This window comes from Zootermopsis nevadensis, unplaced genomic scaffold, assembly GCF_977971745.1.
Source record: "Zootermopsis nevadensis isolate Lab colony 2312 unplaced genomic scaffold, Znev_1.0 Znev_ptg000008l, whole genome shotgun sequence".
Lineage (NCBI taxonomy): Eukaryota > Metazoa > Arthropoda > Insecta > Blattodea > Termopsidae > Zootermopsis > Zootermopsis nevadensis.
Window position 1 is genome coordinate 1,013,064 of NW_028259140.1, and position 14,375 is coordinate 1,027,438.

At 42.6% G+C, this 14,375-nt stretch overlaps 2 protein-coding genes and 1 long non-coding RNA gene across 4 annotated transcripts; 2 read left to right on the forward strand and 1 right to left on the reverse strand.

Annotated features, from left to right (window-relative positions):
* The first annotated feature begins 340 nt into the window (after positions 1-340).
* Positions 341-7,751, forward strand: LOC110831749 (uncharacterized). Its single transcript, XM_022068104.2, has 4 exons — positions 341-716; positions 4,481-4,585; positions 6,316-6,438; positions 6,699-7,751. The coding sequence occupies exons 1-4, from the start codon at positions 536-538 to the stop codon at positions 6,776-6,778; spliced, it is 489 nt and encodes a 162-aa protein (XP_021923796.1). The 5' UTR covers positions 341-535; the 3' UTR covers positions 6,779-7,751.
* Positions 7,752-7,859: 108 nt separating this feature from the next.
* On the forward strand, positions 7,860-11,361 carry LOC110831758 (uncharacterized). The gene is made up of 4 exons (XM_087344806.1): positions 7,860-8,777; positions 9,781-9,882; positions 10,349-10,462; positions 10,988-11,361. Coding segments are annotated over exons 1-4 (318 nt in total). The 5' UTR covers positions 7,860-8,677; the 3' UTR covers positions 10,990-11,361.
* A 4-nt stretch (positions 11,362-11,365) lies between these two features.
* LOC147874438 (uncharacterized) lies at positions 11,366-13,190 on the reverse strand. 2 transcript variants are annotated; one of them, XR_015534090.1, is made up of 2 exons: positions 13,054-13,190; positions 11,366-12,294 (listed from the first exon to the last, which is right to left on the reverse strand). It is a non-coding gene; the product is annotated as an uncharacterized LOC147874438 (long non-coding RNA). The 2 variants fall into 2 exon arrangements; XR_015534089.1 differs by having other exon boundaries at positions 11,366-12,297; positions 13,054-13,185.
* Between the last annotated feature and the right edge of the window lie 1,185 nt (positions 13,191-14,375).

The window sequence follows — 14,375 nt, forward strand, 5'->3', positions numbered from 1 at the left end:
TTCCAATGCAAAGATATTATTTCATGCCTACTTACTTCCCACCCACCCTGTAGTTTTTTTATTCAGATTTTTTTTGGGGGGGGTTATTTAACGACACTTTTTCAGCTGCTTAGGTTATGGTCGTGAACCAGTCGTGGTCTGTTTTTTTTAGTTACTATTCCAACATTTATATTGGCTTATAAAAAAAGACATTCGACTTCTGAAAATGGATCTCTGGACCTTCCATGTGCAAAACAGGAATGCGAGCGACTTGTCGCCGTCAGCTGTTTCAGGCGTAAGATTCATGAATTTCAGCTCAATGCAACATTCGCTGTGATAAATAGTGCAGTAGTGGGGACGGGAGAGTGACGTAAGAGTTATCCAGCAGTATGAGCTATGGACGGTGAAATTGGTTGCGGTGTCGGGTGGGTGGGACAGCAAAGTCCGCGCCTCCAGACAATCACATGGTCGTCGTGGCTACTTGCGATCCACCGAACGCAAGGAGTCCGTCGGTTACAGAAGTCTGCACGGGCTGGCGACGGACCGCAGTGGGTCAATGTTTCGTTCCAGCGTCTCTTTGGTTTCGCTGCTGTACGTGGGCCTCGCGTTGCCTCTGGCAACGGCAGCTGTGCCGAAAACGGTCTTGGATTTGCAGCAGATGACGGGGAAATACGTGGAACACCGGGTGGAACAAGGGGAAGCCAGGGCAGTGGCCAGCGCGTTGCACCCTGAGCTCAGTAAGTAAGTGATTAATTGCGTTGTGCAGAGACAAAATCCTTGAATTCTTGGGCTGTGTAATGTAACCCTGCTAATGGAATGCTCAGATGTTGATGACGGATTGGAAATTGTTTTGAACGAAGTCTTCGTCATGAATGCGTCGTCGAGACGTCAAACTATCACTGGCGCTGCAATCAGCAAGTGCTTTCAGACAAAAGCTTTGCTCAGTAGCGTACAGGGCGAACATTGGTTGAGGTTATGTTGGTTGTACGTCCGGAGCATTGAATCCAACTTTCCACACGTGCTACATAAACGATTCCATCACTTCTTCCTGCATGTAAATCGATAACTGTGATATTTCTTTTTAAAGTTGAGGGGACATTCTGCAACATGGCGGGCTGCGTACCCTAAGTGCGTGTTGTTAAGGGCAGATTCGCGTATTCTACAGCGTGAGTTCATTTAGCACATCCAGTCGGCTAACCGCCGCTCTCCCCATTGTTGTGTCATTTCCTGTTTATTTAAACGTTAACGGCAAATGCCATCTGCTAAGGAAATCCGTTGTCAGTCTGCGTACCGGATTACGTCGCTGGAGTATGAAAATATTTCAGAAAATGTGGGACACTCCTTCCTTTCGTGTTACAAACGCACGTATATACAGCCGTGTGCTTATCGCGTGAAGTTCCCAAGCAGTGCCTGAACAGTACAGTGTCTGTCCACGTGTGTCACACTCGTTTCACCGCCCCCCCGAAGTTTGTAACTTTGACCATTGTTAATATATAATGGCCAATCAGGACTGATACTTTCATCAATTAAACGCTTCAGAAAAAGTGACCGTTGTAACTTAACAAAGAATTGCTTATTCATTTCCATTATCACTTTTGGAAGTGCTTCTTACTGGCAGTGTCACTTGTAAAACAACATTCTGCCATCTAGTGTCATTACAGAGGACTTGGCCATGCATAACACACAAATCGTTATAAAACAGGAACTTTTATAGGTTATGACCAAGAAATCTCTCTCCTTCCGTGGAAACCGGAAGTTCATTGTCGTCCTTGGTGGAGTCAGATGAATCCAATCAACACCTTCCAACCCCTCTCTCCTAATATCAATTTTAATATTACTTTCATGTTTACGTCTGTGTAAGCCAGAAACCCGCGTTGTGATTCAGGCGCCATTGTTGAAAGAGTGCACTCGGACGCATTACGAAGTTCTGTATGGCAGCTGACCGACTCGAAATGGACGGAAACCGCGCATGAGCAGTTACCGATTTCTGTCACGTGGTTTGTCTGGCTCCAGAAATCGTTTGTTTTATGCGCTGGTTGAGGATGAATAACAACTCAAAGTTCTCGTCCACAACGACCGACCGCCTTGCCTGAGGTGTAGGATTGCGTAAGGAGAGAAACTCAGCGAAGCATGACTGTGCCGTCAGTGATAAAACGCTATCAGGAGCTTGGTTCGTTTCGTGACAACTGAAATACATAACAAAGGATGACGAAGTAACCTATGGATCTTGCAAGCTTGTGGGAGCAGTCTAACACAGCGGTTTCAAACGAAAAGGCACTCTTGTCTTTTGTATTTTTTAAAAAACAAAACAAAACAGGTTTCTTCTTTCTGAACTTGTCTGTGATACTTTTGAGTCTTCTGACAGCTTTGATCAGTATTATTGTTATAAACCATTGTCGATCTTTCTACTTAAGATTTATTGTTCTGTTATCCTCGTATCCTCGCCTAGGTCTTTTGAATGTGAGAGACAAAAAGGTGATATAACAGGACTGGAGAAAATTACGTAACGAGGAACTTCATCCTTTATCGTAACACTGTCACGTTGGTTGAATGAGAACAGCTGGGCGGAACGAGTATCAGGCATGAGGAAAATTAGTGTAGCGTACGACTTTTTGGTCCGAAAACTTTAATACCATTTAGGTTACAGGCACGAACTCAAAGATGGTGTTAAAAGTGGTCTTAATAATGTGATGTGATGGTGTAGATGGGATTTAACTGGCTCAGAATAGGGTCCAGTGACGAAGATAGACTGAAACTCTGGGTTCCATTAACAGCGGGGAATTTCATGGTTTTTAGAAGTCACTTGAAAGGGTTTGCTCGCAGACATCCGATGTTCGCATGGACATAGTTCATTAATGCGAGCGTCATTAGTTCAACTATAGCGCGTTGTATTTGAGCAATTGTACGTGTTATGCAATGACGATCGTGGCAATGGACATGTTTTCTTTGTCTCCGAGGGAAGTCGCAGGTAAGGACAGGGTTACATGTCGTTTCAATGTCGAATTTAACTCCACCATCAATTTAGAAAAAATTGTATCGGCTTCCCTTCCTCATTTCAATTGGTAGAAATTACAATTCAAAGTTCTCTTTAAAGTTAAGAGCGTAAGATGAAAGTATTTTGGGGGGTGGGGTGGGGACATGTTTGCTTGCGTAGCCGGATGCCTCGGTTACGAAACTTCTTGAAGGATTTAAATTAAATCATGTATTCAACATCCGCGCACAAATTTGTTTGGCAAGCTTGAATTTGGTTCGTATCGTTACGCTGTATCCCCAATTTACCCGAAAGTCAGAAGGCTCGGTTTGTCTATCGTCCAGTCAGTAAATTTCCCGAGTTTGCCTAACTCAGAAGAACCCGTCCCTGGACCGTATCTCAGTTCACACCCTGAAATCTTTAAGAAATGTTCGAAAATTATCATTTCATGAATTTCTTATCTCCCTTTGCGAAACAGCAGTTGCTTACAGCGTAGATTAGATTCCAGGAAGTACGAGCTGCCTGCGGAAGTAGGTTTACGTGTCCGTGTTTCTACAGCTGTTCATAAACCCCATTTTAAGAAACGTTATTCTTTATTATTCACACACGTGCCACATTCTAGAGCCACAGTACGTGTTATCAGAAAGTTCTGTCTCACACGAACCCAAACTGGTTCGTCCACAGGTTATTTAACGACGTTGAATCACGTGAACAGTTTATTATGTACATTTTAATGTGACGTGACCGTGGTTAGGTCTCTTCATGACGACTGTGAAAGGGATTAGAAAGGAAACGCTTGTGTGTTTTGTAAGGGCCCAATGTCCCAAGTGGCCACTTCGTCAGGGTTTTTGGCCAAGATGTACGCATTTCTTATCTTGCCCCATGCGTGCTACATACCCAACACTGAACAAGGTTTTTCTCATAAATACAATCGATGTTAATTTCGAGATGAAGGCCAGGGATTCGTCATAATTAACAGCAGTTCGCTGTTAAGCTTCTTCGTGTGGAAACAATGGAAGGGCGGGTATGTAGAACGGAACAAAGGAACGCGGTTTGCGCAACACGAGGTCACTCGACCGCGAAAAGTGAGACTACCTTCGTTTGAGCTTCTTTCTAAGAAGTCCGCTTACAAGTCGTCAGCTGTTTTTTTTTTAAATTCGTGTGTTCTTTTCTCACCAAAGTGTTTTAAGTTACAAGAGTCATCACGTGACTGTATGTCCCCCCCCCCCCACATTCAAGTCTCTTCGTTGGTGGATGGATAAGTGGATACAGAGAACTCAGTAGTGATGGAATGTTCCAGCCATTTAACCCTTTAAAGCCAAATGGTAACTATATGTACCACCAGCTTAGACAGTCAGTAAGCAAATCTACGTTTTGTATTCATGCATTTTGTATGATTCTGAGTGTAATCAGCGATTATTTCCTTAAACAGCGTTAACCAGTTAATCTTTGTAATGGTGAGGAGAAGTGTTTTCTTCGCGGTACGGACTGGATTCTTGAATACGAGTTGTCCGATTCGGGCTGTTGCAGGTGACGGGCGCCCGGGATGTGAAGTCTGCACTAGGGAGGAAGTGGAGTACTGTGCTGGAAATGCAGTCGTCGAAGATCACTGTTGCTGCGACATGCGACACTTCGGTAAGGCCACAGCGGGTCTCTGGGTCGAGATTAAACACGATTCAGGAGTGGCGACCACTTACCGTCTGTACAGGCCTCTGACGGGGAATTGGAACGCGTGTTGAGGGAAGTTGTCGTGGCCTGTTTCAAGGTACTGTCGCAACATTTGTCGAAGCAGTGGTTCCGCCAACTTCAGCTGTACACGATTTATTTGCAAAACTTTTATATGTGACGTGTTTTTTTTTCGACAATGCCTTCCGTAATCTATTTTTGGTCCGTCTCATATGACATTTTACCCGGTCAGTTCCCAACATAAGGCCGTCATGCACAGACACGCATCAGATTTGAGTCAAATTGGTTTTGTTACGACTTCTTGCGCGTAGATCCAGAGGGAAAGAGAGAGGTCTTGAAGGGTGCAGCATTTTGCGGGGTACCGCGTTGTCCCCCTCCGTAGTCTGTATTCCGCGATTGTCTCGGGATGTTCAGACTTTGTGTGTGCCACAGGTGCGTGCGTGCGTGAATGCGATGTGGCACTCGTCAGGTGTGTCATCTCAAGACAGGTGAGGGTCGAGAACTCAGCCAGAGGGTTCAAGGAACTCGCCGGCAGTCGCAGAAGAATCTAAGATCCTGAAAGAGTCAAAGTTCAGCCTCGCAGGAACTCGCACCGCCTTCCGCCTAGAAATAAATCATTAAATGCGAGGTTTGAAGACCTGGAGGGAGAAAACCACTTGGAAGACCTTGGTATAGATGGAAGGATGATCTTGAAATGGATCTTGGGAAAATAGGATTGGAGGTTATGGATTAGATTCATATGGGCCAGAATAGGAACTGGTTTTTGGCTTATGTGAATACTGTAATGAACGTTCTGGTTGTATATAAGGTGGGAATTACTTTACTCGCTGAGCGACTATTAGCTTCTGAAGAAAGACTCTGCTCCATAGAATTAATTATTATTTTTATTAGATTTAACAGTGGAAATGTGTCTGTCGGGTGAACGGACAACACATTTGGAAAAAAAATTAAGACATTTTCAATAAACGCGAGTCCAAAGGAAAAAAACATTCATTGGTAAAACCAAGAAAGTGATGGAAGAATAAGTGACTGTAGCCTTGAAACTGATCGCATAGGTCGATACATTCATAAGTTACAACGAAGAAACATCACGTCTGAACGGGAGGCGTGGACGAGTGAGAAATCCAGTGTCAGAAGAAAAAGTCTTTGTCCACAGACTGGAGCTGAAGCTGTCCGTACGCCACTCATAACAATGAAGTCATTCTCTTCTTTTGTCACAGGAGATGGAGCGTGAGGTGGATGTCCCGGCATGACTTCGGTGTCTCAGCTTCGATTTGTCAACTTGTGTGAGGTCGTTTCTGCATGTATCGGCTTAAAAATACTCTTCGCAGCGTATATTTGGGTTTGTTGTGTTTGCCACCCTGTAGTTTCATAATTCGGTTTCGGTCACCTGCTTCGTTAACTCCCTATGGAACCGCGTAGCTTACCGCATAAGGTCTGTACAGAATTCAGTGTCGTAATGCCATGTGAACGTTTAGGTAAATACCAACATTTCGGTTAATTTCCGCGAAATGCGATCTGCGTGTCCCGATGTGTTAGGGAGTTCACAAAATGCGTAGAGGACTTATAAGGGAGATCTCACGACGCTGGCCGGGTCTGGACACTTGCAGCGGGTTGAGGAAGAACCCGGCAGGGAACAGATGCCCAACCAAGGTTTCATTGCCCGCTGTCTGTTGCAGAATGGTTTCCGTACGTTCCTCACACCTGCTACCTGAGGCCAGGGTGCTCGCCGATCGCCGGTAATTGCGCGCGATATGCGAGGCTGAGGGTGTGCTGCTGTGAGGCTGTGACAGCGGCAAAATGTGAGTGAATCTTCGCGAAATACAGCCGCCTAATTTACCCACCTTCTTCCAGCGTATTTCTCTACCAAAAATCACGTATTATTAGGCCAAATTCCGATAGATCTTTCTGAAGATATTATAGGAGCTCTGTAAGTCACCCCATTTCTCATACAAGTTTATCCTGTGTTTATTTTAACTTATGTTCGTCTCTGAAAGTACCGAGAATTACGTAATTGAACGTGGAAGCGTTTGATAAAGTCGCTGTTTATCTCCGTTTCTAGGGAAATCAGAAGCCGGTCTGCTGACGATGTCATGGAGGATATTGATGCTCTGTTCCGTGTGTGTTCTCATAGTCCGATAATACCATTTGTGGTCAAGGATGAGCAGCTATAAGAGACAAGATAACGCGCCGACAGAAGAGTTGCTTCTTAAGTGTTTTGTGGCACTTTGCTGGAAGTTTGCGTGGAATTGATTCAGGAAAAGGGACAAGGACATGGAAGGAGTTACTTAGTTCGTAACATAGTTTACAATTCTGCTTAAACACCGCAAGTCATGGACGTTTAGCAAACTACTATTTTCAACTTTTTATTATTTCTCTAGGTCTCAGATATACGAAATCGCCCCCAAATTTTTGTTCTTTATGAAATGTGGATGTCGGTACACCCAATGACAAAATTATGTTTTTTGTACATTTTTGGCTTAAGCTTCCAAGCAGACTGCAAAATATTTGCATAATTATATCCGATACTTTAATATTAAAATCTAGAAAATTGTACGCTGTGGAAAAAAAAAATCACTGCTTTGTAAATACAAGTCGGTGACTAAACTGGTGATTAATGTGGTGTGTATACATGTCAATTGTACTGATGTTCATAACAGACGGCTCGAAGCGTATGTGGATCGATGCCGATAAGTTGGGTTACAATAATCTTTGTTTCGTGTTATGAATCCATACTCTTTTAATGCAGAATCCACAGGTTGGATGTTACCTGCCAACAGCAATGTGTATATTATATTTTTTCTATTATTTAACCCTTTAAAGCCCTGTGGTAAATATTTATACCACTTGCTGTAACATTTACTAACACTGCATTTTGCCCACAGAATGTTCCGTATGATTGCTAGAATAATCAGCGATCATTTACTTAAACGGCGTTAACCATTCTATCTTAGTAATGGTGAAGCGCTGTGTTTTCTTCGCGGTACGGATTGAATCCCTAAATACTTTATACAGACGAGTTCCGGCTTCAAAGGGTTCACATACATGAATTGTCATTGAATGAATACTGTGATGGCCATAAAAACATACTTAAATAGAAAATGATGATATGGGACGTACGTTAAATTATTTATACTTCACGGCATTTTAAAATTATTAACCTTCTTTGTTTATTTCGAAATAACTTGCTAACTTCAGAGGTGGGAGAAATATTGTCGCCACTTCCTCATCGGGCATTTTTTTTATCAATTTTTACGTAAATTTCTCTCATATTTGTGAGAAAACCTCAGCGGGTTACGTACATGAAGACAAAGCTGACATCAGTTGGAATTAATCAGTTCGCCGTGCCTCCTAGGCAACTTCTCCGTCACTCTTGTGTTGCCGGTTAATCGATTTGATACTCGCAGGCGTCATCCGTCCTGCGCTCGGTGGTCGTAGGATTGGTTTGTTCAACGCTGCAACTAACTAACGAATTGCTGGCGTATTCTACAGTCCAGTTGAAGAACAATGGTGATGAAGTTTGCTTGTTTCAAATCGTTCTGAATAAGAAACGCGTTAAACCCTTACCTACACAGATTTTGTTTAAACACCTAACGTATTAGTGTGGTTAGTGTACGGATCTCAGAGAGTAATTGAGTCGCAGTCTTTCTTCAAGTACGTAGGAGTTCTAAAGGTGCCAATTAGCAGAAGATTCAGTTATCACGAACGTCATATTTGTTAAGCACCGCCCTACGTAAGCGAAGAAGCTTTATGTCTTCTGTGACAGAGATTACACCGCGTCACGTTCGAAATTAAGCAGGAGGTAAGTTTACGACGTCAGTTTCACGTGAACTCGGTTATTAGAGCCCCTTGAAATATGCAACTTGCACCTGTCTTCAGGCCAAACAGGAATTTACGTGTGTGTGTGTGTGTGTGTGGGACGGGCGGACATCTCACGGAAGACGAGATCAGGCAGTCACCTTTCAGCACGAACACGAAGCACTTTTGTGCTGGTATTGCAGAGCTGAAATTCCTGTCTTCGGAACTTCCAAGACACTGAAAATGGATCTACATGGAATCGCCGTTGCGTTGTTTCTGTGCGTGTATTCATTCGTCGTCTGTGACGTCATCGTAGAAGCTCAGACTGTTTCGCCTTTAGCATGTGAGTATTAACATCAGGCGAGCATCTAATTATATGAATATTTAAATATGTACAGGAAGAAATTCGTGCGTTCTCGTTAATCAGATGAACGTATAAAGGGAAAAAACCTGTTAATAAGAGAGCGCTTAGAAGACATAAGTGTCGATGGAAGGATAATATTAAAATGTGTCTTAAGCAGGGAATGAGAATGTGGATTGGATTAAAGTAGCTCATAGGTATCAGAAACTGTTTCTTGTAATGAGAATTCGGACTTAATAGGGAAAAGAACTTGTAACTTCTTTACCAGCTGAGAGACTACTAGCTTCTGTTCCGTGGAGCTACTTAATTAGTAACTGGGAATTATAATTTGTATGTGAAACATTTTTCATGCGCTGTGTAATTAAAAGGGTGCAAAACAGAACAGTGTCGCACTGTATGCTGCCTTGTGTCTGCACCGTCATGCTTCTCAGACAGTGAATTTGAGTCTGTGATAAATTAACACGAGTGGCAATGAAGTATGTAAATTATCCAGAGAACGAATTTGTATCTAACTCCTATACATGTTTGTTTGAAAGGATATGACACGATAAAGACCTGAACTGGCAAACATTACGTATTTGTCGCGTTGCTTTCGAAGCGTGGAGCAGGGGTGGGGGGGGGGGGGGCAGGGCGCTGAACTCCGCACTGCAAGTTCCCCCCACCCCCCGCTCTGGTTCAAGTGCTGCTAAGGAATGGACCAACCCTGGCTATTAACAACGCTCAGCTCAAGGAACGTTGTGTCCGTCATCAGGACTTCGATATTCTGACAGAATTCGATTAAATTTGAATTTTGACTGGTATCGTAAGTGTCAGGAAAGTGACGAAGGCAGGCGAACTCGTTGATTAAAGTTTTTGGAGCAGAGCCCTTAGAGCTTACTGTTTCATTGCCGGGGTCATAGACGCCCGCCACGGGTTGGTATCCTGAGACAGATGATCCGCCTCACACCCCTCCAACTGAATTGAAAGTTGCGCTGTTTCTTTACAGCGGATCGCAGGCCTTACGATTGCCCGCTCTGTGACTCATCTGTGTTCAGCTACTGCAGTGACAAGCTGTTGCACGACGCATGTTGCTGCCTCAAACCTCACGGTAGGTTTAACCGATTAATTTATTTTATATTATTTATTTAGTGTTCTGTCTGACGACAGGTCCATATGAACAGGATCCTTCCATCCTTTTCTCGGACTGGGACCTGTTCATATACGTTCTTGGCAGATGATCCAGAAGTGGTTTGCCATTGCCTTCTTCTGTGTGAGAATGGAGTAATTGTTGGGATGCCACGGAGGAGAACTCCGTGTTGCCTAGACCACGGCCTTGCCCAACACAAGTTATAAATTCGAACCCGAGACCCCAGGATTACAACTATACGACCATTTCCTTGAAGAGCGTTGACCATTTTAGGTTTGTGATGAAGAAATGTTTTTTGTTTACGCTGAAAGTAGTTCTGTTCATTTAGGGGTCGCAGTAATCAGCGAACGTCATGCACCCCGTTGTAGCGACAGACTGCCTCGTCTGAAAGCCTCAATGTGCAGTTCAAATTCCGTTTTGTTCACAGAACTGCCGTACCAGTGCAACTACGCGGACTGCTCGTTCCTGCACGCGAATTCATGTCGGGAACATCGCCTCATCACCGCCTGCTGTTGCAACAGACTTATCTTCCACTACAAATGTGAGTGGGTGCAGGACCGGGGCTGTACAAACTCGTTCTGGCCTTAAGTCCATCTTTTAAATTCTCCCAACCCCTCAACTACTGTGAAGGTTTCAGAAGTGCGTCATTATCTACGAAGGGGCATGGGGGAGACGATTTTCGTTTGTAAACCTTAAGGGAAGAGATCATTCCGAAGACGTAGACGTAGTTGGGAGGATGATATTAATACGAATTTTAGGGAAATAAGGTTTTTGGCGTTTGTATTGGATTCATATAGCTCATGATAGTGTCCGATGGTCATCTATTGTGAAGACGGCATAATTAATATTCGACTTCAATAAAAGGCGGGAAATCTCACTGGCTGAGCGAGTAATAGTTTTTCAGTAGTTGGTTAAATAGTTTAAATTACCCAGCAGGTGGATGGTGACAAAGCCCACTGAGACCGGACTATTACCTTAATTACAGTTAGAGCTAATATTGCGTCCTTACGTAAGTGGGAATGTTGTGCTTTGATGTACTAAAAGTAAATATAAATTTTGTTTTCAGGACACGTCGCAACTGATCTGAGTCTCACGAATTGAAAGATGAATGAAGTTGAGTGCGGAGTTTGTATTGATACAGAAGTGCGTCGTACAGAACGACCAATCCAACTGCAATACATCATCTAACATTCAATAATCACAATTTTATATTAATTTAAAATAATCTGTCACCCGTATGAAATATTTTAAAGCCGAGGTAAGCACTTCAAATAGGCTGTATTTATTAGAATAAATTATATATTTACTTGGAATTTTTCAATTGTTTTAACATATAGAAGTTTGTCGTAAGCTGTGAAGGTTTTTATTAAGAGTTTTACACACATTTTGTTTGCTGTAGAAACGTTTTGAAATATCAAGACTACATTTTTACACAGAGAAGAGATAAATTTTAACCTTTATTGTAACCCCATACCTACACAAGATTTTGCCCATGTACATATGATATATACATTTCTTATCTCCCCACGCGTGCTACATGACCTTCCAATTTCTTCATTGATTCGATCATCCAACAGGAAATTTAGTAAAAAGTGCAAATTATGAAGTTCCTTATTGTGCACTTTTCTCGAGTAACATCAAACTTCTCATTTCTTAAGTCTTCGGTTCTCAGATAAATGAAGTTGTCAGCGAAGGCAAGACCTTGGCCAGATAGGTGGGGCGTAGGGTAGGGATCGGGCAGGGTCATGGCCATTCGGAGACCCTGCCCTTGCCCGTTCCCGAAGCCACGCGTCCCTGCTCCGGCCAAGGTTCTGCTTTGACTGACAAGTTCATTTATCTGGAAACCGAAGACGCCCTGATGATGGAGACAGCAAGGACCTCTGAAACGTTTAGTAAACGTCTACCAGACCACAAGGCGCTGCAATCCAGAAGGCAGCCATCTTCGTACTCACAGCTGCGAGAATCTAAATCGTAACGTCTTGAGAATTTTCCACAACCGAGGACTCTGGTCCCATCGTGGACCTGTCACACGAAGACCTTTCGCACGGCTTCAGCGGGGTCTATTAATTCGCTTCCTCTGCATATAAGACACAAGGCTTCTTCGTGCAGACTCAGTCCCTCAAGGGGCCAAAGAACCAAAATTTTCAAAAGTATCTCGCGTAAAATTTGTCCTTTAACAACTGCGCTTCTTCGTAAACGGTGAGGACCGACATTGATTATTAATTTCGTTCTTTTGTTATGTCTTCATCACTTTCTTCCGCGATCGACGTTAAAGTTCTGTTGGTCCCTGAACGGCAGGCACTTCGTTTCACTCCGTTTGTTTCGACGTTTCCGAAGGCGGATGAACCGGGTTGCGGGTTAACCTTTCTGCATCTGCTTTAAACGAATATTAAAGATCGATTTAGTAACTTTTTTAAAACTTAGAACGTTTAGAAAAATAAAGTAATAAATACAAGAATCTCAAAAATAAAATATTACATCAGCCTTGTCCCTCGAAACAAATTTATAAATTAATCAGAATGTAACAATTTCTGAATCTCCTAAATTTTGAAACTTTTTAAACACCATTAAATTCAAAGGGTTCAATTCTTTTTTAAATTTCGAACTCCAAACTTAACATTTTTTAATTTCCACATTTCAGATTTTAACATTTTGAATTCGTATTTAAATAATCTATCCCAACCTAAAATTCCCTAACCGAATCTAAAGAAACCTAACCTAACCTAACGTTCACATACACGAGCATTTTGGACGATCGCCGCTTACATCAATATGAACCGCGGTTTCCATAGTAACCACCATAAACAGTAAACAAATTCCCACTACCTCTCACCGCCCGAAATTTCTTCCTCCGCCATTTTATCACCGCTCGTACGATATTCAAATTTCGTCCAAATTCTTTCATTTGTTCCCGAGTTGAATCGAGTGGACGGACATAATGCGGACTTCGCCCAAAAAATGCTTAACTCTCGACATCATTTAAGTAATAAGTCAGTTGTAGCGAAACCGTTTTATTTTCGAAAACAGAGCGACATTACTTTTAAAAATTGTTGGCATGTACAGCATTAAATTTTACATTTTATTATTTAATCTTTAACAATTTAAATATTGCATGTCCCAAAATAAACTTACCTCGGAGTGACGTTGTCTCCACCCTCAATCATGTCGTGACCTGACTGAGGAAAATCATTTCGCCTGACGTAATTGGCTACACGTGAACATGCCATATATACTGTGTTTATACACCACCTCACCAGATCGCGTATTCCGTTCATCCTGATCTCTTGATTAGTTTTTCTGTTCTTACTGAAACGTCCGTCCGCCAAGGTTTGTTTACTCTGAATCAACAACTTCGCTATTTACAATTTCTGTGTATACACACAGACTTCCGGTTGACTGTTACCATGGTTTCTTATGGTGGCTTAATTTGTTGATATGAAATGCATTGTTGCGGGCGTACGAAGTTTCGTTGTTTGTTGTCAGTTTGAAGTTGTCACTAACGTGCTTCTTATTACCAAATCCATGTTCCGAACTTATTTTATTGCCAACATTGCCTTCACGCACTGTCTTTAATAAACGAGGTTCTGGGGACAGAATCATGACGGTATACTGAGTTCCAGCGATTTTGGCCGCTGAACTTTTGTGAATTGGAACCTCGGAGCGAGTCACTTACCAGAAGTTTGCTGGAAGGGACGGCAGCAGGCCGCGTACAGTACACTCCAAACAAAATATCACCACGGTATGTAGCACAGGAAAGTCGATTTCACTGAACTACAGAACACTAGAAAATGAACACTGAAGAGAGTATCAGATAATTTTATCTTCTTCCAATTGTTCCACTCCTCACAGACCATCGCTTTCTAACATCACTCGATTCATCACTACCGCTGTTGATGTCCACTCCATTATCTTCAATTAAATATATTATATATTAGTGACCAAGTGTGACAAAGCTTGACTAGGCGTGACGAGAGATCATAATAAGTGTTAAAATATGACGAAGATTTTAAAAGTGTGTCTGAGCGTGACCAAGAGTGCTCAAGCGTGACAAAACGTGACTAAGCGTGATGTACTGTAACGGAGTGACGAGGTGTGGCCAGAAATGTCGAAACTTGACGAAGATTATCAAAACATTTCCTAACCTAACCTATGCTATCCTAACATAACCTATCCTAACCTAACCTAACCGAGCATTTCTAACCTAACGTAACCTGCCATAACTTAATCTAAAGTATGTTAAATTAGCAAAAATTAACCGAGCCTTACGCAACATAACGTAAGCTTGCCGAAGCTTGAATTGGGCTTAGTTTGTCTGTCTGAGTGTGGAGATACGAGGCTTTATCAATGACCAGAAAGGAGATTGCAAGGAACATGTTTCATGTTGTTAACACAGCACAGTCACAAGACAAGAATTATCAGGCTTCCAGACTGCTGCACTGACACAGACGGGAACT